This window comes from Epinephelus lanceolatus, chromosome 14 (genome assembly GCF_041903045.1).
Source record: "Epinephelus lanceolatus isolate andai-2023 chromosome 14, ASM4190304v1, whole genome shotgun sequence".
Lineage (NCBI taxonomy): Eukaryota > Metazoa > Chordata > Actinopteri > Perciformes > Serranidae > Epinephelus > Epinephelus lanceolatus.
The window spans coordinates 5,992,667-6,020,248 of NC_135747.1; the positions used below are offsets into that span (position 1 = coordinate 5,992,667).

At 39.2% G+C, this 27,582-nt stretch overlaps 1 protein-coding gene across 2 annotated transcripts; it reads left to right on the plus strand.

Annotated features, from left to right (window-relative positions):
- The first annotated feature begins 3,302 nt into the window (after positions 1-3,302).
- Positions 3,303-27,372, plus strand: klhdc3l (kelch domain containing 3-like). 2 transcript variants are annotated; one of them, XM_033617097.2, is made up of 8 exons: positions 3,303-3,365; positions 14,885-15,076; positions 15,356-15,438; positions 15,582-15,660; positions 17,667-17,713; positions 18,643-18,763; positions 19,134-19,323; positions 22,922-27,372. In XM_033617097.2, the coding sequence occupies exons 2-8, from the start codon at positions 14,908-14,910 to the stop codon at positions 23,559-23,561; spliced, it is 1,329 nt and encodes a 442-aa protein (XP_033472988.2). In that variant the 5' UTR covers positions 3,303-3,365; positions 14,885-14,907; the 3' UTR covers positions 23,562-27,372. The 2 variants fall into 2 exon arrangements, with proteins under 2 accessions (XP_033472988.2, XP_078030403.1); XM_078174277.1 differs by having other exon boundaries at positions 14,888-15,076.
- Positions 27,373-27,582: the final 210 nt, after the last annotated feature.

Genomic DNA, 27,582 nt, shown 5'->3' on the forward strand with positions numbered 1-27,582 from the left:
TTTATGTTGTTTGTGTTCATTTAATGTAGAATAGATAATAAGGAAAATATAAGGATTTTTAGCATGAGAAAATTTTAATTACTCAAATGATGATGACCCTGATGACCATAACATTTTAACATTTACAGGCTTACAGGCCACACAGTCCCAATTTGAAACATGCTGCTTTCCGGTCATAAAATAATAACATTTAGTTCCTAAAGTTGTGCAAAGTCTAAGCTGTGACAGCAAAAGTATGTCCACAGTCACAAAACTATATAAAATTGCTGACATTGTGATAATAAACGTGTTCAGCTGAAAAAAAAAAAAAAAATTGGCGGTGTCAGTGACCTAACAGCTGAGCTAAAGATAGAGTGTGCTCCACCAACACCCTTCCCTCCAAATACTTGCCCCTCCTCCTTATCAGTACACTATAGCTGCCTTCACGTACTGATGGAAGTACTGGGAATTCTTACACGTCCATGTGACCACGACAACAAAAGACAAAAAATAAATATTTCTCCCCATTTTCATACTACAATGACTATGGTGCAAACTGTTTGTACTGAGAAAAAAAATAATAAACGCAACACTTTTGTTTTTGCTCCCATTTTTTATCCACCTGACCGTTGTGACATATCAAGCTGCTGATTTCAACCAGATTTCAACAGCATCATTACATAAAATGGCACCGTGCCAGTCAGCACACCAATGTTAATCTGTGGCTTTGTGTTGTGTGATCAAACTGCACATTGAAGAATGGCCTTTTACTGTGACAATCTCAAGACACACCTATATATATATGTATAGTAATGATGGTGTTTAATCAGCATCTTGATATGCAACACCTGTCAGGTGGATGGATTATCTTGGAAAAGGTTTACACAAATACAGATTTTAACAAATCTGTGACCAAAATTTGAGAGATATATGTTTTATTTAGTGCATAAAAATGTCTTAGATCTTTAAAGAGGCAACAGAGAGGATTCGTTTTTGTTTTTTGTTTTTTTTTAGCTTGGCGCCACCTAGCGTCAGTGGTGTTGCGTCGCACTGTCGCAACGACCAAATTGACCGTGGGGATCAGAGATAATCAATAAAATGTAGGCTGTAAAGCCACCAGTATACCTCTATGTATATGTAGAATAAGAAGGTGTGTGGACACTATTCTAAATAAATGAGTAAAGAGACCGAGCAACAACTATCAGATTTATCTGAAGAAAAAACAAATAGTAATGCAAATAATTATACCAGAATGCACAATACCAGTACAAACAACTCACAGTAAATTATACCAATATGTACAGTATCAGTACAAACAACAGTAGATACAGTGGAATTATACCAATATGCACATGTAAACAGTCTCCATTGTAGAATAAACAGTACCGTATGGAATGCGGCCGGTTGGAGCTCAAATTGAATGGGAAACAAAGTTCAGTGTTCACAGCTGGGCGTAACTTAGCTGGGCGATGTACGTCGATAGCTGTGTCCGTGAGAGGAGAACAGAAGGAAGGGAGGGGGGTATCACTGTCGGAGGGCTGCCGTAGAATGGCAATAAGGATGTCAGCTGACCAACACTCGCTACCCGGTCCCTGGTTGCGGCGATTTGCGATGCTGGCCAGCTAGGAGTTAACTAGCAGCCAGTACAGTACAGTCCTCTCTCGTCTAGCTAACATTTAGCCGTGTTACTTACTGATCCATTAGAAAGAAAGCTAGCTGGACATTGGTTTTGAAGCCTCTTGGGTCACGGAGCTCCCTCCATCTCTTGAACGCGTGACTGAGGTTTACTCTTGTTTTGCCTCTTCTTTTATCACTCTCCTTTTTGCTCTTCTTTGCCTCCTCAGAGGAGCTTGTATTCTTTTGCTAGGCCGTTTTTCACTTGTCTCCAAACTTTGTCCGTCTGCCATTGTGTTCGTGTCTCAACTATCTCATGCCCAGCTCCTCATGAGGACCAGCTCTAGTCCCTGATTGGCTGACTGACCAGTTTCGCAATACATGACACGTTTCCTGCCATAAAGCAAATTTTTTTCCGCGAAATTTCGCCCCCGGTGGCAGAAGCTTATTACAAAGATTGCAAAGCCACTAAGTAACCTATGTAAACGCTGATAGTCTGATTTTACTGTGGCCACTACCCTGTGCAACCCACATTATTTTCATAATGATATATTTAGGAAAAGATGCTATCTGTTGCCTCTTTAACTAATACATTTGAAAAATGGGAGGAAAAATAAAAGTGTAGCATTTTAAATTTTTGTTCAGTGTATATATTATAATGTCTTAAGAAAATAGCAAATTGAGTTTTCAAACTTGTTTCTAATATTGAGGGGCACATGCCCCCTGCATCCCTTGAAATCTACGCCTATGTTGACATCAGCATCTGCCACATTGAATCTGCATTGAAACTGCCAGCCAACACTTCTTTAGTTACTTGAATAAAATGAAATAACTACTGTTTTAGTCTCTAAAAATTGAATTAATCATTTTTATTTTATTTTTTTATTAGCTTACTGAATAACAGTTTAAACAGCTGACAATTCAGAATAGTGGGATATAGCTCCCATGCTTAATTGTGAGTTACAAAGTAGCAAGTCTTTACAAAAGTACCGTGTAGCCTATTTAATTATAATGCAATCAGGTTATAAGCTAAGCTATTACATTGTAGGTAAATATCACCTTAGGCAAAACTATAACTGTTTTAATTTTATTAACAGGTAGCTTAGCTTTGCAAATTACAGAGGAAACACATCGGCTAATTCTGACACATTGAAAAAATTAATGCGTTTGCAATGTCCCTAACAAACAAACAACTTGGTAAGATAAAGCTGCATTGTCATTTTTTAACGACAAAAGTGCCTTTGGTAATGCTAGCTATATCTCACAGTCTCACAGTAATGAGCTTTTAAACCTTTATGGGTGATGTGTTAGCAAACATTTACATGACGTTAATAACTGGCTCATTTGTCATTACTAAGGTGCCCGGAATTTATTTATTTTTAATAAATATATCATTTCTGTACAAAATTAGTAATGTGTAGCCCTTATCAACAAATATCACCATCTAAATTAGTTACAACTACTTAACTTCTGGTTTACTAATCAGAGCACTTTAGCATGTGAGAAATTGGACTCTGAAATCTTATCTGTAATATAAACTTAATTCTATTAAGTCTCTCTAAGTACTTCTATTCTGAAAACATTTTTAATATTGATATGTTTCTGTATGTCCCTCTTCTGCAATGACCTGTCCAACCAAGCTCTTTAACAAGCAACACGTATTTCTCAGATTTTCCACTTTATTTAGAAAACACAATTTCCGAGGAGACCATGAATGCATCAAAGCCCGTTCACAGAGAGACAATCGGACGAAGAGGAGCAGTTGGGATTTCGTAAGTAACAGATTTTTGTTTACAGCAAGTTTTTCCATACATAAAATGTCTGTCACACTATTTTAGAAGGATAAAAACAATTCGGCGCTGAAATATAGGCTGTTGTATGCTTATTGCATCGGATAACGTTACAGTCTGCAAAGAAGCTCTAAAAAAAGTTCCCCTCCTCATTTCCTCTTCTTCAGTGTTACCGTTATTAACGTTACTCTGTTTGCGCTTTGATTTGTCAGGATGAGACACTGATAGAAGGAACTATAAAATTATAATCGACATTACATTAATCAAGCCACTTTAGACTCCTAAATAAACATAGGTGTTCCCCCGGAAACAGAGACGTAAATTAACGGGTCGCATTCCTCCGTAAGTGGTTGTTACGCTATCGACTAACGCTGTAACGTTAACGTGCCCTAGCTAACGATAACTATGCGTTAGATGCCTTGTGCCGACTTTACCAACTTAAGAAAGATATTATGATATGTGTCTGAGTAATTCAGCTTGTAAATCAAAAATTAAACCCATGTTAAGGGCAGTTAAGTTGCTTAATTTAGAAGGGAGAAACATACAAACAACTTAACAGTCACTGTAACATTGTAAAATAACTAAAAAGAACTATTTTACGGAACGTTATGTAAATGCGTAGCAGTTAACATAGTAAGTTAACTCGTGTTCGACGAAGCACAGCTGTAATATTAATGAGAGGAAAGCTCTTCAGTGTCAAAGGGTCACTTTATCTTTAAAGGTGCTCTCTCATCACAGCCAACACGAAAACGCGTTGGACACTGCAAACATAAAAGCAATATAGCATTTGGAGTGAGCAGAACATGCATGTTTTTGTGCCATGATATTTCTTTGATATACTTTACCCACAGCAGCTAGCTACTTTCTCCTGGTGTGGTGAATTGAGATGAACTGGCACTAAAATTTCAGTGAGTACCACAGACAAGTGTAAAGTCCTAAAGGGCTGTGGTGGAGGCAGGGTACATCAGTCTTTTTTTTTTTTTTAATTTAATGCCACTAATAAAAAAAAAACAAACAAACAAAAAAAGCTTGCTTTTTGCCAGGCAACCACGCCATCAACTCCCCACCCAAGTCTTCCATCAGTCTACCATTTATCTGTTTATATCACAGTAATTGTAGTTGCTAGTTACTAAGTGCACAAGCAGTCTAACGTTAGCTCTGGTTGAGGGTGAGAGGATGTCAGCAAATAGTTTGTTGGGCACAGGGAAACAGAGATCTGTTTGGGTACATGAGACCCTAAAAAAAGAGGTGGATCATGGGGAGTAACACCAGTTGATCCAGGAGCTTCGCCTCCACGATGGCAGTTTCCAGGCGTATTTTAGGATGACTTGGGCAGTTAGATAACCTGCTGTCCACCGGCGGGCTGTATAGCTCTGGGTATCCAGCAGCCGCTACCACCAGTTTCTCCTCCATTGTTTACCATTTGTAAACTTCTTGTCATGACCACCATGGAAGGCCACCTCTCAAATCATCCAATAGATAAATGTGAAAAAAGTGGAGATGGCATGGGACGCTTTGTTTTTACAACATGAGGAGTTCAGAGCGCTCCAGCAAAAATGCCTGGCGCCTGGAGCACTGAACGTGAGGTGCGTAGCAACAATAAAACAGCGAGCAAGAAGCTGGATTCTCATTAAAATCAATTAAAAAAAACTGCCTCCAGCTGCTAAAACACTTTCTGTGTGATAAGGGCCTCAGCCATGGAAAACCTGGAAAAGTCACAGAATTCCACAGTCACATATTCCAGGCCTGGAAAAGTCATTGAATTAGTAAAACCCGTGAAAGTTCTGGAAAAGTCAAGGAATTTGTTGTGTGTCATCAAATGAATTGTTATTTTTTGTGGATAACCTTAAACTTCATGTAGGCCTGATGTTATGGTCAATTTATTTTCTGTAGCTGTTGAAGCAACATAGTTCTGCCCTGCGTAGCTATGCGCCGATGCATGTTTTTTTTTTTTCCACCATCATGTACGTTTGTTCATTTTCTCTCCACATTTTGTCTCTCCCTTTGTGTATACCAGCTACCTGGAAATTTATTTGAATAGAGTTTGGATGTTATATGTTTGGATAATGCTGGACAAGTGGGGCAAGAAAAATAATGCTGTGACAGTATGTTTTAGCATGTAAGGTCATGAATCCTAAAGTTTCCATACCTATGCTAAAAACTTTTAAACTGCATTTTTGAAATTGAGCAATTGGGCACACGGGCAGCCAAGGATTTTCAGTTGTCACTTGGAACACCAATACTCTGGGTTCTCACGGCCATGGAAAACCTGAAAAGTCAAAGAATTTCAGTCACATTTTCCAGGCCTGAAAAAGTGGGGCAATTAGTAAAAATCATTGAAAGTTTGGGAAAAAAGAAATGGAATTTTGTTGTGAGTAATTAAATTGTTACAGTGACCTTCTGTGGAAAACCTTCCATTTAATGTAACATAATGGCATTTATTTTCTTAAACTGTTGAAAGTAATGTAGCTCTAATGTTGATGTGTGACAAGGTTTTGTTCCATCCCGTATGTTTCTTTATTTTCTCCCCATGTTCCGTCTCTCCCTTCATATAAGCCAGGTTGCTAATATTATGTTAGAATAGAGTTTGAATCTGACATCCTGAAAAACACTAGGCAAGTAGAGCAAGAAAAAATATGTATTATGGGTCCTTGAAAAATCATAGAAAAGTTTTAAAGTTTTGTCCATGAAAAATGTGTGGTAACCCCATTAACTGCTCTGAAAGTAGAGCGTGGTAGTTCAAAGTTACGGAACATTCTTGTTTTTTCTTTTATTTCCAACAAAATGACCAATGACTTAACCGAACTGTTGGTTGTCAATCTCCCAGTCTGGGAGCTCTACTACTCCGTGTTCATAACCCTGTGTAACAATTTCATTAACATTTGTAGTATAATACTGTACGGTTCTGTTTGTGTTATATGTTTGGAATGGTCATGGAAATGTTATTATGGGTCCTTGAAAAGTCATGGAAAGTTTTTGAAATTTTGTCCATGAAAATGTGTGGGAACCCTGTGAATATCGTAATGCTGTAGCTAAACCGAAATGAAAATTCAGAAAGGGTAACATAACCTTATTTACAAAGTAATCTAGCCTCATTTCCCCAAGCATCTACCACTCAGTTATTGTGAGCAAAGTTATATCCAAGCAGCCCTGATATCTCAATGAACCAACTTGTGTCGACATGTGTCACGTATTCAGTGCTGATAAATTCCTTCATGAATACAAGTTGAAAATACAAACTCAGTTGAAGATATGGAAACTCCTCAGTAACGTGTCAGGGCAAAAAAAAAAAAAAAAAAGCTTCCTCTACATTTGTAATGTTGCACAATCTTGTTTATTTCGTTTAGTTGATTGACAGGTTTTACATAGAAATACAGCCAGTTACTGGACCATACTACAGATACACTTAAAAACCAAAAGTAATAATTATCCCAAGACTTTAATAAATTGTTCAATTTTTGTTGACACTTTAATCAGCTTATGTGGAAGAGCAAAACTACTTTAAATGGCTTAATGCATTCCAATGAAACAACACAAACTACATCCTCAAAAATTAATGTAATTCATTGAATTAGTACCACTGACTCCTTGTTGTAAACAGCAAAGTTGTAGTGTCTCAAAGTTTGTTTGTTTTTTGGTATGCAAGGTTTTCTTTTTCCAAATATATTTATTTATTTTACTGAATTGGTAAAATTAAACCTTAATTCACCCAGATACACTTAAGATAAGATATCAAATTAGACATGCAAATTTAATATTAATGTCATGTCACGTCATGATAGGGGGCGATCGCACAGAAATGAGACGCTAGAGACGCGGATGCTTCAAAGACACTTGAAATGCTGGAAGCGCTTATTCAATGCGCGCTAGACACAAAAACCCAGCAAGGAGCGCCTGTGGAGCAGGGGTGCGTGCACAACACACACACACACACACACACACACACACACACACCTCCTGTCATCTCCCTATGTCTCCCCTTGAATATAGTGTTTCCCTCAAAGACAGTAGAGACAGTAGCTTACATGAAACTATCATGAGCTATCAAATCAAATACAACTTTGTTTATATAGCACTTTTCGTACATAAAAATGCAGCACAAAAACTGTGAACTACAAAATATGGTCACCAGCCCTCTCACATATCCCACTGTCTGAAAGTTAACTAGCTGCTACGACGATCGTCATTGTCAATTACATTGTACTCACCAGACAAATTCATTGCGCTGCTCGCACAGCTCCATGCGTGTCTCCTCCTGTGTTTGTTCGAGTACTGAGGTGTGCGTGTGTTGTATAATTCTTCAAAATCAAATATTGTCAGGATAAATTTCTCGTCTTCGGATTGCATTGTGTTGTCTGTCGCTCATAACTGCTGTAAACTGCCATAAATGACCAAACTGCCGTAACTGCCACAACAAAACAGGAAGGAGGATTTGATTGGCTGCCTGGGCCAATGACGACAATGACGAATGGTGCTACTGGCATCTGATGCTCAAAAAGTTGAAAATATTTTAACTTTTCAGCATCTAAAAAGAAGTGTCTACAAAAACGCCTGAAAAACGCTCGTATAAAAAGACGCTTGAACGCTTGGTCAGACGCGCTGTATCTTAGGAAAACAATTGTTTTACTGGTGTCGAGCTTCTAGCGTTTCATCTCTTTGTGATCGCCCCCTTAGTCTCTCCTCCATGACTGATGTCAATGTATATTTGATATTCTCATAGTGTATTTAATCCTTTTTTACATTATCAGTATTCATTTTATTGGGGTAATAATAAAATCGACGTACGAATAAGTGGTGTTTTCTTTTCTTTTTTTTGCTTTTTGTTTGTTCTACTGGCCACATCGTTCTTCATACAAGGTGCATTCAGGTGTCTTAACAAGGCAGGGCTAGGTGTGTTAATGCCATGTCATGACCTCAGAGCTGTTTGCTCATGTGACAGTTTGATAAGATGTAGTGGAGAGGCCACAATGTTGTCAAGGTGAAGAGAAAGGAGAACTTTGCAGCAGCTTATGGCTCATGAGTCACTGTGTAAAAGTTTAATGTGCTGTTATTGTGTTGTGGAAAGTTACTGTGTTGATAACCAAACACACAGAGCAAAAATATTAAACCTTGTCTAACATGTACTGTATCTTTATAGCCTATATGTTGTCAAAGGTTGTTGAAGTGAGTCATCTGTTTTTCAGTGAATGTTTCCATTTGGGGTTTTTTCTGGCAGCTGAGTCAATCCTTGTATAAATATCACTGTGTTTCAGTTGATTGACAGAAAATTAAGCCGAATCAACCATTGTCTGGATAATCAATGAATCATTAACAGCCTGATTTATGGTTTTGCGCTTGACACATATGAGGAGCAGTGCGACGTTTTCAGTATATGCTTTGGTGAAAGGTTTTAGTCATCTCCATGGTAACCACAGAGCCCCTGTGTTTTTTTAAGGCTTGAGTCTAAATAAAATCAAAGAATGTAGAGAAGTAAAATCAGTGAATCAATACAAACTCTGTTAATTTCTTATGTGGCACTGGAATGAAAACTATTTTGGTTCAGTAAATGTCTGCTGTCAGTCAAGTCTGGTGAAGGCAGTTTGGCCACTTATATAGTGTAGATATATTGGATATAGTTGATATAGTGTACTTCAGCCAGATGACCTGACATGACTCTGACCAAATTTGGGTAGGTGAGGAGAAGCTTAAATCACAGGAAACACTGTTTAAGGGATGCACGATATACACAAGCTGATAAGTTATCGGCAGATAATGGGACATTTTATACATTATTCAGATAATTAAAAGTATAGCAGAATAAATAGGAACAAAATGAATAATATGAAGCCAGACTGCTATTATTAACTTATCAAGGGCAACATCTATACATCCTGACACAGTGGGTGTCAGTGCATGTACCTTTAAACTTGGTTTGTGAGCCACCAATAAATAAAGAGAAGAGGAAGAACAACTGTAGCATGCTATCTAGAGGGCAAAACATGTTGCGGTGTGGGCATCTTTCACAGTTCCAGAGGAAGACTACAGGATTGTGCTGAGGGTCTGATCTCCGACCGCTGAACAGGTTAGACATTGCACTGAAGCACCTTCTCCAGAGCGTTAGCACAAGCTAATTAGCAGCAGCGGCTTACATCCAAAACCAAGCTTTTGATAGACTCGGCTCTGTTGTTAAAGGTATTAATATCAGCTAGCCATGTGATGCTACAGTTAGTGATTATTGTTATTATCAAGACACAGCCACTTGTTTGTCTGAGTTGAGGGTTGATGTGAGAGGTGAATCAGTTGTGCATCGCTATTCTACTTGGCACTTAGGCTAGTCTACAATGGGATGGTGAGACAGTGCCCGGGTGCCTTTATAAGAATGCAGCATGATGAAATATTTCATACACCAGATGTAACACAGACCTGCCGATGCACAATCAACCTGTTCATATGAGTCAGCTGTCACTGTTTGTCTCTGTTAGCAGAGACTCCACTCTGCAGTGTAGTTTGTACACTTAGCTGATACACCAGAGAATTGCACAGTAACACTAAATCAACTAACATTAAATCAGCCATATTTTCTCACTACATTTTAGGCCTTCATACCCTCAGGTGTACATAAACTGCAGGTTATACACTTCAGTAAAATACAAAAATGTGAAATTATTGGTTATCGTATTGGTTATCAGCCATGAGAAGCAGGTAATTAAAGGTTATTGCTAACGGTTGAGAAAAATCCATACTGATGCATCCCTGCTTTTAATGTAAGTATAGAAAAGCTTGTAGGTTTGTCAACTGATACTGCTTGTGTGTCAGACACTATAAATAGTCATGATTTATCAATTCTTTCTCTTTCTGGTAAACCCTCAAATGTCAAATCCTGTGTTTTGTCTCTTTATTCCACAACAACAGACCGCTGCTTCTGTGGACAGTCACTGAATGCAGGACAAAGTTGGTGTGGATTTAGAACTACTATCTGGCAGCGATAGTTACACTAACAATCACATTGCGCGGCAAAATATGACATTGTCCATGACATAACAAAATTCTCCGTGTGCATGACTTGAATGAAAAGTGACGTGTGACACCCTTTTCTGTCTGACACACTTAAAAAGTTTTGTGTGCCCATGTATAAATTAGAGTTAATAATTTATAAGGAAAAACTGCAAACATTTGATGGTTGCAACTTCTCTGATAAGAGGATTGATGCTTGTTGTTCTCATGACAAAGTAGTAAACTGAATATCTTTGAATTTTAGACTGTTGGTTGGAGAGAACAAGATATTTGATGAAATCACCAGCATTTTTCACTATCTGGTTCTATAGTCACATTTTATAGATCAAAAAATACAGCTTGCAGATTAAAAAATTATGAAAGTCAATAATGAAAATCAAGCATATGGCCCTACGCGCCCCATCAGTGCAATGGAGCAAATAACACATCTTGAATTTTTAGGGGTTTTCCAAGAAGTAAACTATTCTCCACAAGATTGAATGAAATTAAAACCAAAAATGTGTGAATTTTTTGTGTAATCTAGTTTGTCATTAATTCCAACTACAAAAAAGTGACAGTGTAAGTCGTGCTGCACAACTAGTGATAAAATGTAACTTTTACATGTAACAGTTGTGTCCAAAGCGCTGAAGTTACATCATTGTTTTAATAATTCTAGAATGTCCACTGTGCGTGAGATTAGTGTCAATGTTGATCATAGTGATGGCAAAATGTGTTGTAATATAAGTTGTCAAATGACCAAGTTATCAAATAAAACCAAAAAAAGACTATGGCTGTAGTTAGAGGGAGCCAACTGCACAATAACATTGTCCCCAGAGCCATGCTTCACAGTGTGTTTCCCTCCAGACACCAGAGCCTATAGCAGCAGTCAGGTGCTCTGTGAGTCACAGTCCCAGCCCAGGAGCCAAGCTCACTACAACCATAACAACTAACAGTGTACTGCTAACACACAATGGCTTGTCATACCATATGCCAGACTTGTCGTTGTAGGAGGCTACATTAGCTGGAGAGAGGATATCTGGTGTCATCAGCTGAGGAAGAATAATAGATCATCCATTTTCTTCCAGTACTTACTCTCAGAGCCACAATGTCATAAGGTACATGACTGTCATTTTCTTATCACCATAAAGGTTTATAAGGTAGTGAAGCAGGGTTTGCCTGTACTGCTTGTGTGTTTCTGGTTGTACTGTTTGTATTTATTGTCACACATCCACACTGGAATATGACTGACAGAACTGCTGGACACTGCTCCTCCCAATTTTTACCATGTAGACTCTGACTTTTGTTTTTTGACATTGACTAATGTACAGTGTGATTGATCAGTCAGTCAAGTCAAGTTTATTTATATACCACATTTCATGCAACAAGCGCAGACTCAATGTACTTAAAAACAGAAACAAAGGTACATTGTACATGACAATGTACATTATGATAAGAGTGACTAACATTTATAAAAACACACAATATGTAATCAAAGGTGTTGGTTAAACAAGATAAGAGGATATCTTTCTTATCACGGTTAAAAACAGGAGATAATAACAATAATAATACTAATTCAGTAAACCTAACTAAAGGCTTGTGAGAACAGATATGATTTAAGTTTGCTTTTAAAAGAAGACACTGAAGTAGCAAACCGTAGTTCAATTGGCAACGAATTCCAGAGAGTGGGACCATAATGACTGAAGACACCAAAACCTGAATTGGAGTTGATTCTGGGTATTGTGAGGAGACCTTTGTTTGATGATCTAAGGGATCTCTCTGGTACGTACTCAGTGAGCATGTCAGAAATGTAGGAGGGAGCTAACCGATTAAAACATTTATAAACAATAAGAAGAACTTTAAAATCAATTCTTTGTTTTACTGGGAGCCAGTGTAGTGATGAGAAAATCGGGGTAATATGGTCAGACCTTTTGATTTTTGTTAGTACCCTAGCAGCTGCATTCTGAATAAGCTGGAGTTTGTTTAATGTTTGTTTTGGCAGTCCAGCAAAGAGGGCATTGCAGTAGTCCAGTCTACTAGAAATAAAAGCATGAACCAGCTTCTCAGAATCTGATTGGGATAAAAAAACATCTAACTTTAGCAATATTTCTCAGGTGATAAAATGCTGTCTTAGATATATTAAAGATGTGCTTGTGGAAGTTGAGGTGACCAGTCACCTCAAGTGAAGTGTTAAATGCTATGTATGTATTTATCCTTGTATTTTCCCTTTTTTCCACTTTTGGAATGTGCAGTGTCTCCTACAGTGTTGTTTTTGTTAATGTGACAGCATCTGCCATGTCTACTGTAATATGGCTTGGTATGGGTACTCAATATCTCTAAAGTATCAACCTAGTGTTGCACGGTATACTGGTACTAAAATAGTACCGCGGTACTAGAGTATTCCAAACGGTACTATACTGCATTTGGAAAATACCGGTACTTTTTAAATTGATTCAATTCATTAATTTATTTAATTCATTTATGCACACAAACGCCTTCCTTGTTCCTACTGGAGCACAGATTGCGCAAGTGGTGTGTATGACAACACCTGTATCAACATTCGCAGCTGGCACACGTGAAAAAAGGCAAGAGAATGTCTGCCTCGCAAAGGGAGACATCACGAGACAACACCAACTTGGTGAAACATTTGAGTTATCAAACCGTGACGTCCGTACCGAGGTTCTTACCGAACCATGATTTTTTTTTTGGTACCGTTACACCCTTACTATTTATTGTTCTAAAGGTTTGTATCCAAAAGGGCTTTTCCTTAGGAAAAAGTACCGAAAAGTATCGAAATTCATATTGGTATCGGTACCGAAACAAAGATTTTGGTATTGTGACAACACTATATCAACCAAAATGACCCAGTATCAAGTCGCACTGAAACCTCTCTGGTCAAAGGATACAACTGTCCTTCGATTTACAGTAATGTGACAACGTGTGATTGGCCCACTGTTGCAGCAGCTACAACCCATACAGTCTGTGGTGTGGTGAAGTCGAGCATGGTTTATTTGACAGAGTTGGCAGTTTAGCGTGCCAAGATGCCACTAAAATGTTCGAAATTATGGCATTACTACATTCTTATGGCCTCTGGGCCATTTTATGCAACTGAATGCTTCCATTCACATGATGGGTGTCATTTTTCTTAAAAAATTGGATGCCACGAGTTAAAAAAAAAAAAAAAGGCTTGCTACATCTTTTTATTGTTGATAGGAAACTATCCCATCACCTCCTTACCCTAACCTTCCCGTGTAATCAATCAACCATTTATTTTCTTTTTAGATGTACTGTATGTAGTAATTAGTAATTAGTGGCTAGTTACTAAAATGTTCAGGCAAAGGGTACTTGCTGTAGCTATGGTTGAGGGTGAGAGGTTGTCAGCAAATAGTTTGTTAGGCACAGGGAAACTGAGATCTGTGTAAGCACATGAGACCCTAAAAAAGAGCGTGGATTTGGGGGGGTGGCCATTTCAAGTACTGCACTTATGTGCTTCCACACCTGCTTTTTTCTATTGAGATCGTGGTAACCGCGGTTTGTAAAGTCGTATAGCTCTGGGTATGCAGCAGCTGCTACCACCAGTTTCTCCTCCATTGGCCCGTCTCTCAAATAATCCGACTGGACAGTGGGAAAAAAGTGGAGATGATGTGGGGGCTTTTCCACTCTTGTTGAGTTGAAGATTTTTCAGCTCAAGACATTCAGAGTGCTCTGGCAAACATCAGGGCCTCTGGAAATATTACATTGATATATTTCTTCTCGTCTCAGATCACTATATAATTGTAGCTGTTTTGTTGTTTGCCTTTACCCACTTAGTCATGACATCCATATTACTGATGATTATCTATCAAAAATCTCAAATCTTGTGTATATATTTTGTGAAAACACCAAAAGTCAACCCTATGGTATCATCACAATATTGATATTAAGGTATTTTGGTAGTGTCTAGTGTCAGATAACGTGTCTTTAAGCAGTCAGACGAGGTCAGTGTTACTCCACTCTTTTCTGCAGCCTCATTTGGGGGTAGACTAGCTGCTGAGTCCTCAGATTATTTTAGGTTTGTGAGGCAGCTGCTTTTTACAAAGTCAGCAAACATCCTTTTCTCTGTTGATCATTTAGCCATCTATGGTGTAGAACCCTAATATACTTCCACACTCTGCCTCTCAGACGCTTCAGTGTTGTAATTATCTGACCAGCACAGCTTTGCTCGCTAGCCTTCTTCTTCATTTTTATTGATCACCTGAGTTTACTGATAGGTCAATAGGGCACACAGTAGGTCAAGCTGATCATGAATTTTAAGAGCTTCCATTTGGACCACAAGGAATACTTCTTCAAGCACTCTGTTGCGCTTAGAGACTAAACATTTCGCTTCAGACAAAAATGTGACAACCCTAAAGCAAAATTTGAATATTTCCCCTAGTCCTGTAAGACTTAAACCACTGCATGATGAAAGTATTAAAAAAACCTTGGTTGTGAAAGGGCTATGGATACATTTCATAAGATATTTAATCTGAACACATACATGTTGCTTCTTTTAGAAGATGTCAAGTGAGAGCAGACAATGCCTGCCATGAGTCAAAGTAGTCCTTGCCTGTGGACTCAGCTCCCTCAGAGCAGTCAGTCCCCATGTGACCGCTACAAGCACGCCTGCTGCAGCTATGATGGAAATGTCTACATCCTGGGAGGAAGGGACAACGGCTGTCTGAGGGACTTCTGGAAGTACAGCGTGGGTAAGGGCTTGATACACAACTATTGTTGAGTTTACTTTAGTGCTAATAAGTAGGATTTTTACCACTGCATGAAAGAAATGATTTGTTGAAATCAATGTGACAACGTGAAGGTCGTATTCGCATTATTATTAAAGTATTTCATATGATGCATGATATACTACAGAGATAACTGCCCTGTATGATATGCTCTTCTAAAAGCCAGAAAAGACAACAAAAGAAAGGGGAGCTGTGTTGCATGATTCCGGCTAATCCAATGTATAATTGTGTGTAATACTTTAGTTTGTAATGAGTGGACAGAGTTGAACTGCACCAGTGAAGCTGCACCAGAAGAACTAGAAGAACATTCTATGGTGGCTCATGAGGTACACACTCATCAAGATGAGTTGATGAAAAATTTCTTTTGAAATGGTATAAAAAAAAAGTTTCATGTTGCTTCTGTCTCTGCTAATATCACACTGCTTGGTGTGTCAGTCTGTCAAGAATCTAACTGCTCTGATCTTTCCAGGGCTTCCTCTACGTGTTTGGAGGCATGCTGGATTCTGCATACACAAAGTGGAGACATCCCCTCTGGATATTTGACATTGGTGAGTTTTACTGTAAAGGTGCATGCATGATACAACTTGCATTGACTATTGCCTGCAAATGTTAAGGCTTGAGAGACAAACTTGTTGTTGCATGTCAGTTCCAGTTCCACGTCTCCAAGGCCCAGGGAAAACAGTCAGTACTATAGATAAACTAGTGTATCCCCAGTATGCATTTAATAATCAGAAGTGTTGCTGCTATATAAAAATCTCCCTGGACAAGCAGGCAGAGTTGGGGACAAGGAAGGATTAAATAAAGATTCGATCAATTGAACACCCACAGACAATGGTGCTCTGACAAATCGTCTACCAATTATAAATGGCAGATATTCATTTGAAATAGTTTTAGAGCTGATCCGAAGAGCTGATCAGATAATGCAAAACAATATATACTGCTAAAAAGCTTCACTCGTCTGACAGTTCTTACAAACTGTAGCTCATACTGAACGTTCACTGTTACATTCATAGTTTACCGATAACCTTACTTCCAGCTCACCTGCCTGTCCCGAGTGCAGACACACTGGATGTGTCAAAAATCATTCACTCACTCACTACTCCCCACTCACTATATAGGGAGTTCTATGTAGAGGACCTTTGTTGTGTTGAAGTTTGTTTTACCAGTCAGTCATGTAACTACTTGTGAATTTAATGTATAACGTTATGCATTACGCCTTTACGGCACAAATCAGAACTAGAAGCGACCTAGCTTGCGACCATAGCTAGCATTATTTGCTCTACTCTGTACAGTAACTTTTAAGCACTAAAGAAGATCAGTTGCCGATTTATTTTTATGTCCTGGGGAAGCAGACTACTCATTAAATTGACAGTTTATTACATGGCAAAGAAACTGGTAAAACAAACTTAAACATGTACAAACATGTTCAGCAGGTTGTAATCGAGTTGCTCTCTCTGTGTCTGTCCCATACAGTCCATCCGTCCCTTTGGCACAATGCATGATGGGATATATTGCTTGACCATTGGTTGTACAGTACTTTTCACGGTGCATTGTTGGATACTTTGAGTCCACTAAGGTTATAATAATTCCCACTATACGTTCAGACAGCATTACATAATGGCAAACTTACTATATGTTAGACTACATAGTGAGTAGTGAGTGATTTCAGACACAGCCACCATCTTTCTCTCTTCACTTGCCACACACACACCACACTGAATGCCACTGCACATGCTGGGGCACACTGTGTTTTTTTTTTACATTTAGCTTGATTTTGTCCTGTATTTTGCCCACACAACATGACTTCTTTATGTACACCAGCTCTTCCTCTTCTGCATTTTTTTCAGGATTTATGTCATAGTTAATTTTTTCTGTGACTGGAAACACAGGGTTGATTAGGGGAGGCCGAGGGCAGTTTAAACAATTTGGGGTTTTGATGGAAGAAAAAAAAACAAAAAACACGCGTGTGTGTGTGTGTGTGTGTGTGTGTGTGTGTGTGTGTGTGTGTGTGTGTCGTAGACTGTAGATAAAGGTTTGTTTTTAAAGCAATCTTGCTTACCGCCACATTTATACATTTTTAATCACCTGTAGTTACTGCCTGTCCAGCTCAGCATTTATAGCAAGATATTTTAATCATATTTCAATTTTGGTGCAGAACAGTGCCACCGGAGGGCAGTACCAATATATGGTAGATAATGATTCAATATTATGGTTACAAAATCATGGACCTTGTATATGTAGCAGTTGTGTACAGCAGTTTAAATGGGAATGCTCACATCTGGGAGTTTATAGTATAGTCATCTATTGTTCTGTATATTGAAGGGACAGAGGTACGTCAAAGATTTTTTTTTTTTTCACACCAAGTATGATTTTAAATAAAGTAATGCAAACCATTTGTTCCTTTAGTAACTTAGGACATTAAGGTTCCCTTCCTTCATCTCAATCAGCTGTCTGTATGACATTAACTTACCATCAATTTTTGGTATGTTATTTAGCTTCTTTTTTTACTTAAACTCTGCTTTATTTTCATTTTCCTTTGTTGTGTGTCTTTCAGCAAAGCAGAAATGGGTGCACTGCCAGGGAAAGATGAGCTCCCCTCAGGTACATAGCATCTTTCATAACATGATGATCTGAAGAAGTAACAGATAATATGAGACCACTCTGGTCTCCTCTTGCCAAGTGTCCTTGTCAGTGTTCTTACTGACAGCAACTGTAAAGAATTAGACTCTGTTTAAATTGATAATACACAACAGTTAATAATAATGACATGTTTGAGCTTGTAGTCATAAGACTCTACAGCACATACAGAAAACTGAATTTAGGGGTTAACAAAAGAAACGCTTGCTATCAGGTGCAGTAAGTCTTACTGATTGTTAGCTTGTATTACATTTTAGCAGCACTTTTTTTTATCAGTAGCAGAGCAACTGCCTTGTCATCAGAAGTGACAAGTAAAACTCAAACATCAGAAAAAAAGGCATCACAGCACTGTACAAAAATCAAGCAACACTCATTTCACCAAATAATGCTTTCATTTTTATCTTCACAAACTTAGGAGAGATGTTTGTTTGACAAAGACCTTAAATATTCTCAATACATGATGTAAAACATCAGTGATGTACATTTTTACAAAGACATAAACCTTTCAGGGCAAGTTTGTTCAGATTAAAATCGATTTTTCACAGTGATAGATGCTGCATTTATGAACATGCACTTAAGTCATATCATTTGACTCAAAGAGAAACTTGAGCTCTGAGGACGTCCAAAGTTTCTGAAAAGGAAAATTTTGGAGGCAATTCTAGTGGGTTGTCTTGAACACAGCATGATCCGATTAGGTGTATGCTGACAGCCTCCAAATTAAGACTCTCATCCCATCTGGAACCTTGAAAGCTCCTTGGAACCTACACAAGAGAAATAGAGATTTATTAAAAGAATACAATATGAAAATCAACAGCGATGGTGTTTTAAGTTGCTAGGGATTATAGACACCTTTGGTTTGCCAGTAAATATCCTGCCTGTGTTTATATGTTTAGACCCAAATGCCAACCAACAGAAAAGGACACAGTGCTGTGGTGGTTGGCTCTGCCATGTTGGTGTATGGGGGTTTCATAGACATGAAAGGATCCTCACAGGACTTTTGGAGTTTGGATTTTGGTGAGATAAAGTTGTTTTTATTCCCATATAAAAAAAAGCACACATTATATTGTTGTTATATGTATTTATTGTATTATTCATGTTATTAGCCATCTGAGCAGCGTAATGTTAACTTCAGAATAAAATTAGCCTTTGACAAAGCAGGATCAGTTGTACAAATCATGAGTGGGTATTATGTAACATCATTTCTGCGAAAACTGCCCAGCAGTTGTCAGCACACAGCAGGTGAGAGATACAGAAGGCTGGATGTTTATTATTATCATGATAGTTACGTGTTGCAACTAATGTTTTTATTGCCTGTGAACACACAGTGTGAGCTCCACTATGTGCATTAATTGTAGATACTTGTGTGTTTTAATGTGCATGACAGATACTATGGCTTGGTCCCTGCTAAATGGTTCTCAGCAGGGCTCATCGGGCCCAGGTCCGAGACACAGTCACTCAGCCATTGCCAACCACAGCTGCATGTACCTGTTTGGGGGCTTGAAAGGTTTGCGGGAGCAGAGAGACTTCTGGAAGTGGAATTCCATCAGCCACATGTGGAGCTCTCTCAGAAACAAGTGAGAAGTGCCTTCATCTGTCAGCTTGTCCTTTTAGGTGTTATCTTGTGTCCACAACTAAATACAGTATTAATATTGCAAAAGAAACCTAAAATGCCTGCTAGATCATGGTCCAAGATTATTCCTCGACCTTTACCGTGTTGAATATAATGGAAAAACCCCACCTTGCTCTATTACATGACAAAGTCAAAGTCCTTTGTTTACAGGAAGTTAGGAGCTATAACATTCCTCTTTCAGTCTGATAATGTGAATGCTTAAAGAGGACAGACAGACCACCATGCTCATCTATCACATATAAACTTTTGAGTCCTGTCAGTCTGAACAGTGAACACTCCTGACATGACTTTAAAGTTATATCTAATCTATGATACAGAGTACTAAGGTGCAGTGTGAAGGGTAGGGTGTGAACAGCTGCAGTGTCCTAACATATGTCACTGCGGGTCAGCACATTATAACTTGTCAGTGTTGATGCATCAGATCCAGGGTTGGAGATTAACTTTTTGTCCACCTGCCACTGTGGCTGGTGGAATCCAGCCTACTAACCAATTACCATGTTTTTTTTGGCTTTTGTCAAATTTTATTCCGGTGTATTTACAAGATTGGCTCCGCCTGCCAGAACGGCTTGGGGGCCTGCGACTGCCTGTGACGTCACACATCTGCCTCACTACAGCAACTCCAACCGGACAAAATACATTGCGCCCAATTTGCACGATAGATAGATAGATAGTAGCCCCTTTTACACTGCCAGATTTTCAGTGAATGTTGGGCCCTTTTGCCGGCAAGTTGCGAGCGTTTAGACACACACACAGTCGGATTGGCGAGTTGATCCGAGGTGCCTAATTTTCTGCCTCGTAGGGTAGTCATATTGGTGGAACCTTTTTGGTTTAAACAGAACGAGGCAGCCTAGGATAAACAGGAAACAGCTGATATCAGGAATGAGCAGCTAGTAGCAAGAGGGAAACACAAACCTGACAGACGCTGTAAAGATGAGCAACTGGAGAGACAAAGAATTGCGTGCCCTCCTTGCCCTCGCAAATAAAGAGGCCATTAACCTGCAGATGACGGGGATGGTGAAGGACGGGCAAACTTATGAGAGAATCGCTGAAGGACTGACCAGCTGCGGCTTCCCTCGGAGTCCGTCACTGTTTACGTCACACACTGAGCTACACGTTTTGTTAATTGCTCATGCCACCCATTGCCCTGAAAAAGGCACATTCTGTATGAACAAAAGTAGGCAGGCGGCATTTTGCTGCACTCCCTGATTTTGTTTTTATACTGCCAATGCTGAAGGAAGGCTGATTGGGCTTTCCTGCAAAATTGCACAATTCCTGTCTAAAAAGGGCTACAGTCTATGATACAGACAGATAAGCCCCTATGACACTGCCAGATTTTCGGCAAATGTTGGGCCGTTTTGCGTTTAAACAGAACGAGGCGGCCTTCCACAACAGGAGGGGCTGTTGACGACTTGTGGGAGGAGATGTTGATGATGCCGCACGTGCGACCCACTGGTGGTGGATAAACAGGAAACAGCTGATAGCAGGAATGAGCGGCTAGTAGCAAGAGGGATATGCAAGCCTGACAAACACTGTAAAGATGAGCAACTGGGGAGACAAGGAATTGCACGGCCTCCTTGTCCTTGCAAACGAAGAGGCCATTAACCGTCAAGTGATGAGGACGGGGAAGGACGGGCCAACTTAGGCGAGAATCGCCGAAGGACTGACCAGCCACGGCTTCCCTCCCATATCACTGTTGACGTCACACGCTGAGCTACACGTTTTGTTACTTGATCATGCCCTTGCTCATTGTGTGACGTCACAGGCAATCGCAGGCCCCCAAGCCGTTCTGGCAGGCCGAGCCGATCTTGTACCTACACCGGCATTGTCACAGCTTCTCCTTTCTATGTGATGCTGCTGATGTGCATTGCACCTTCACATAATAGTTTGTAATGCTTTCCTGTAACTACATTATTTTTATGCCAGTAATAGCCATGGCCCGAGGCTTTATGTTTTCGGGTTGTCCGTCCCTTTGCCTGTCTGTCTGCTTGTCCCATTCTTGTGAAAGTGATATCCCAAGAACACCATGAAGGGACTTCTTCAAATTTAGCACAGACGTTTAACTGAGTAGATTTTGGTGGTCATAGGTCAAAGGTCAAGGTCACTGTTACCTCTTGTCTCTCATTCTTGCGGATGTGATATCTCAAGAACATCTTGAGGGAATTTCTCAAATTTGGCACAAACGTCCACTTGCACTCAAAAACGAACTGATTAGATTTCTGTTGTGAGCTTGCACACTTCTCATTCTTGTGAATGCCTCAAGAAGGCCTAGAGGGAGTTTCCTCAAAGGTGGCGTCCACTTGGAATCAGGAATGAACTGATTATAATTTGGTGGTCAAAGGTCAACGTCACAGTGACCTTGCAAAACACATTTTTGGCCATAACTCAAAAATGTATACAGAAATTATGACAAAATATCACAAAAATGTCTAACAGGATAAAATGATGAAGTGATGACATTTTATATCCAAAAGGTCAAAGGTCAGCTTCATTGTGACATCATAATGTTCTGCAAAAACTCTTTTCTGGCCATCACTCAAGATCATACCTGAAGAACAGAAGGGGAGACATTTGGTCAAATACTGAATTGGTCACACTAATCTTGAAACTGTGCTGACTGTATAGATCCTTGGGTTGAAGACGTTTATGAAGCATCCATGTTGTCACACATATGGATGTAGACTGCAATTGCAACTTGACTGGTCCATAGAGGCATAAAACTGCATGGCATAAATTCTAGTTATCCCATAAACATTTACACTGGTATCATCATAAATAATATGGCAAGTCACTAAAGTTAATTTGATTTATGCTCAGAATCAGCTGTCCATGCCAGCTAATTTCACAAGCAGTTTGTTGAAGTGTTTGATCAGGCCACGCCAACATCTAACTGCTGGCAGAAGAACTTGATCCTGTTAGGATAATAATGAGAATGTCTCAACACCTGCTGAACAGCCAAGGATCAGTTTTCAACTGGCTGTGCCTTCATAGGTTGACATGAGGAGACTGCATAGTAGAGGAAATGCTTATTGTGATACGGTATGTATATAGTAAAAAATAAAGCAGAACCAAGGTATTTAGTAATGGGATTCACTTCCTTGTCTTTCCAATTAAGAAAGAATAATGGCAGTAGTTTATAATAAGGATGCAAATTATATACTTAAGTAATACTTAATTGATGTATTACAAATTCCTGTTGCTCCCTATTAGCAAGTGATCAAGTCACATTAATTAAGGAATGCCAATTCACTGTAACTTATACATTAATTAATATGTGACTAATATAACTGGATTCCAGTTACATAAAGGTTCATTTCAGACCCATGCATTTGCTCCATCTGCCTGAAAGCAGAACAGTAGCTGTTCTCATAAAAATGTGAAGCTGTTTTTCACAGCATTCGCTGTATGTGTTTAGTACAATGTGAGGATTTCCACCCCATAACTGTCACAGCTGGAGGTTGCATTCACAAAAAGACCTATGCACACAATAGACATTGTTTTGTGTGTTCCTTTCTGCTAAAACCACCTGTGGTTGTTTTCCTCAGGTCCGGCCCATCCAGACTGGTGGGCCACTCAGCTGTGGCCTACAAGGACAGTATGCTTCTTTTTGGGGGAGGTGAGAGCCAGAATTCTCCAAAGAACTGTCTGTGGAGGTACAACTTCACCACCCAGACCTGGGTGCAGGTCGCCACACTCCCAGGCTCAAACCCCCCAGACAAGATTTACCACTGCTGCGCCGGGCTGGGCCCCAGCTACAACTCCCACACCAGCAGCCCCTGCTCCAGTTCAGGACTCGAACCCAGGCTGCTGGATGGTAAACTAAGGCCCTTCAAGAACAAGTGCTTCCCTGCCCCGCTCATGTTTCTGGGATCAGAGGGAGCTATAGAGCTGGAGACGTTCAGCCCGGACAAATGCTACGGGAGCAAAACACTCAAACAGTCTTCAGAACTGGACAACAGCACAGAGGGCTTGATGGGGAAAGATGCAAGGCGGATCGGAAACTGTCTGACCTTTGAAAACAAGGCTTTCAAGAAACAGTGGAGCTGCACAGAAGAGGACCTTCTGGATGAGGAGGATGAAGATGTAGCCCAGCATCTGCCTGATCTGCTGCTGTTACTGGGGGGGAGACCTTTCACCACACACAGTCCTATCTCCATATGGCAGATGACTCTGACTGACTCCTAGCAGCCTGTGGAGAACACATTTTGTAAACGTTTTTTTCTGTATGAGAAATGTGAACAAAAACAGTGTTATATTATCATTTGACCTTTATTAAATCTTATATGTTTAAAGGGATAACTGAGGTTCTGTGAATAAGAAAATAACTTACATGTTTTTATTATGCTGTTGCTTTTTTAGTTTTAATGTTTAATAATATCTAATCAATACTGTAACTGTGAAAATGATGGAGCATGCACATGAACAAAATCAGGAATACCAATTCAAACCCCAGACCTCCCTACAACACAATATAGTCCCTTATATTAACTGTCCTGTTGTGACAGTTTGGTCTGAGTTTGTACTACAGTATCAGTCTGTGACATAATTGAGCCCCACAGGCTGTGCACGACACATTGCACAGTTGCCTTCACTTACTGCCGACATGGAGCCGATAGTAATACTTGTCATACAGTCTGAATTACACACGATGGCACCAGAGCTCAGCATTGTCTTAATGCCTGAGCTATAACTGAAGGAATAAGTCTCAGTTATCAGTGGTTCCCAACCTTTTCTCTGAAGAAACTCCTTTTCTATCACTGAATAAGCTGATGATCCCTGAATATTATTTTATGGATATTTCATATTATATTTAATGCATGGCAATAACAGTACAGAACTGGTAAACTGCAAAGTGAACGCAACAACTGCAGGAAGTTTGTGTAAAACAAGTGATTTGGATACATTTTGAGCAGATTATTCCCTGTGAATATTGCATCAGAGTTGAGTTTTCCTGATATTCTTAGGAGTTTTTTTGGTATGATTCTCTGTCTGTATCATGTTTTTTTTTTGTTTTTTTTTTAAATAATCATACACACAAATTCATACAAATTCAGTGTTTTTATGTCTCTGGCTTGTGATAGCCGTGGCCAGAGGCATTATGTTTTTGGGTTGTCCATCAGTCCATCCGTCCCATCCTTGTGAACACAATATCTCAAGAATGCCTCAGGGGAATTTCTTCTAATTTAGCACAAATATCCACTTGGACTAACAATGAACTCCTTATTGGTGGTCAAGGGTGGTCAAAGGTCAAGGTCGCTGTGACCTTGCATCCACTGCGTTCTTGTGAACGCAATATCTCAAGATCACCTTGAGGGAATTTCTTCAAATTTGGCACATTCACTTGGACTCTACAGTGAACTGATTGGATTTTGGTGGTCAAGGTCAATGTGACCTTGCAAAGTGTCTCCTTCTTGTAAATATGATATCTCAGGAAAACTCTAAGGGAATTTCATAAAATATGACACAAACATCCACCTGGACTGAAGAATAAACTGATAAGAATTTTGTGGTTGAAGGTCAAAGGTCAAGGTCACTGTGACCTCACAAAATGTGTTTTTGGCCATAACTTAAGAATTCATATGCTAATTATTAATATCTAATAGCATAAAATAATAAAGTAAGGACATTTTATATCCTAAAGGTCAAAGACATTTCACAGACATGGATGTGAACTGCAAGAGAAACTCTACTGGTGAGCAGTCATATAACCACGGGGCAGTAATTCTAGTCTTCTTCCTGATGTTTTGCCATTGCTCTCTTAGCTCTTTTGTTGTTAGGCTGTTAAGCAGCTCTGCCCTTATCTTGTGAGATTTTTTAAAACTTTATATCTTGAAAAATAATCTAAACTTTAAAATAATTTCATGTAATTTTCTCTACAGAGATGAATGAAATGCAGAGATATAGGCCCACTAAATAATTTAAAAGAAAACAAATTCTTGCACCCCTTAAAATCAAAAAGGCCCCGTAACCCTCTGTCAGATTTTGGTGACCCCCAGGTTGGAACCCAATGGTCTAATAATAACTAGTCAATTTACAGATAATCTCTGGTTTTTATATGTGCTTCTGAATAGAAATCGGATTTCTTTAAACTGGGAGTGTCTGTTGACACACTTGTGATTTCATTTCAAGTTTTTATTTTTTCATGAAAAATTATAAATTCTTTCATGTTGGGGAGAGCAGAGTGTCCTGATTTACTCTCATTTCCCACCTCTTCTTTTCTGCTGCTGCTCCAAGTTCTTTTTCCTCTTTTTTCCCCTCTTGTGTTCAGCCATTACTGCACATAGAATATAACCAGACAGGGTGTGCATCATAGTGCACTGAGCATGCTTGACATGTAGTAGTGTACACAACACAACATCAGCAGTGAAGAAGCAAATAGGATGCACTAGATGTGTTGACAACAGAATGTTGTTTACATAGACAGTTTTATTCTTGAAATAATATTTTGGTATTGATCCACCCACCTTTACACAGCAGGGCCCAGTCCCCACTCCATGCTGGGTCCATACAGACACTGCTGCTCCAAAGAGTAATAACTTGGGTAGGAACCAGTGTGCTAAGTGCTACAGGCAGGGTATTGAAGTGAGAAAGTATTGAAAGACAGACTAACAGGTTGACAATTGACAATATAAATAAATAACATTTGTGTCAGCTTTATCATTTAAGGTCATTACAGTAAAAATGTATTATTCCATACTTTCTGACATCATTTTATGTCTATTGTTTATTAAAGTAATACAGTGGCATACAAAAGCTTGGGCACCCCTGGTCAGTTTATAATGTAATGAAGAAATGGCAGTTAACAGGAACTGTGAATGTCAAGTTGAGGTCTGGAAGACCAAGAAAACTTTCCTAGAGAGCTGCTCGTACGATTGCTAGAAAGGCAACTCAAAACCCCCGTTTGACTGCAAAAGACCTGCAGGAACATTTATCAGACTCTGGAGGGGTGGTGCACTGTACTACTGTCTAGTCAGACCAATATGACCTTCATGGAAGAGTCATCAGGAGAAAACCTTTCCTGTGTCCTGATGGAATTAAAATAGAACTTTTTGGACACAATACATGAAGGTATGTTTGGAGAAAAAAGGGTGCAGAATACCTGTCCAACTGTTTATTATGGAGGTGGATTGATCATGCTTTGGGCTTGTGTTGCAGCCAGTGGCACAGGGAACATTTCACAGGTAGAGGGAAGAATGGATTCAGTGAAATTCCAGCAAATTCTGGAACCAAACATCCCACCATCTGTAAAAGAAAAAAACGCTGAAGATGAAGAGAGGATGGCTTCTACAACAGAACAGTGATCCTAATCACACCTCAAATTCAATGATGGACTAGTTCAAGAGGTGCAAGCTGAAGGTTTTGCCATGGCCCTCACAGTCCCCCGACCTAAACATCATTGAAAATCTGTGGATAGACCTCAAAAGAGCAGTGCATGCAAGACGGCCCAAGAATGTCACAGAGCTAGAAGCCTTTTGCAGGAAGAATGGGTGAAAATCCCTCAACCATGAACTGACAGATTCTTAGCTTGTTACAAAAAGCATTTAGAAGTTGTGATACTTGACAAAGGGGACGTTACGAAGTACTGACCATGCAGGGTGCCCAAACTTTTGCTTTACACCCTTTTTCTTTTTTGTTATTTTGAAACTTTAAAAGAATGAAATAAAAAAAGTAATCTTTCTTAAAATATTGAAGATATTTGTCATCTTTAACTTAATGCCTTTTGGAAATCAGTTCATCTTCTGCTTTTCTATTCACAGTGACTGAAATTTTGATCATGAGTGCCAAAACTTTTGCATGTCACTGTATCTACACTGAATGTAATATTCACACCCAGGATTTATTTATGGCTGAAATGTTTCACCAAATATTCTAGATATCTTTTGCATACCCAAATACAGACTTGTCTGTACCCAAATACAGAAGGGCATATTTGAAATATTTGGAAACGCTGTTATCTCTGCTAGAATTTAAAATAAACTGCTGTGGGTTTAAACAATGCTTTTGCTGCACAGCACAAAGTTTGCCAGACTTCTGCTTGTTAAGGGGAAAAGGTCCCCTCACATATTTGCAGTTTGTGACTATAATTCCACTGGGGGAAAATACTAAGTCATAAATAACCGAGTCATTTCTAAATAAACTCTAACCCCACGTGCTCATGGCTAAACATTGTTTTTATTTGACTTTTATTTTCCATCTGATGACATTA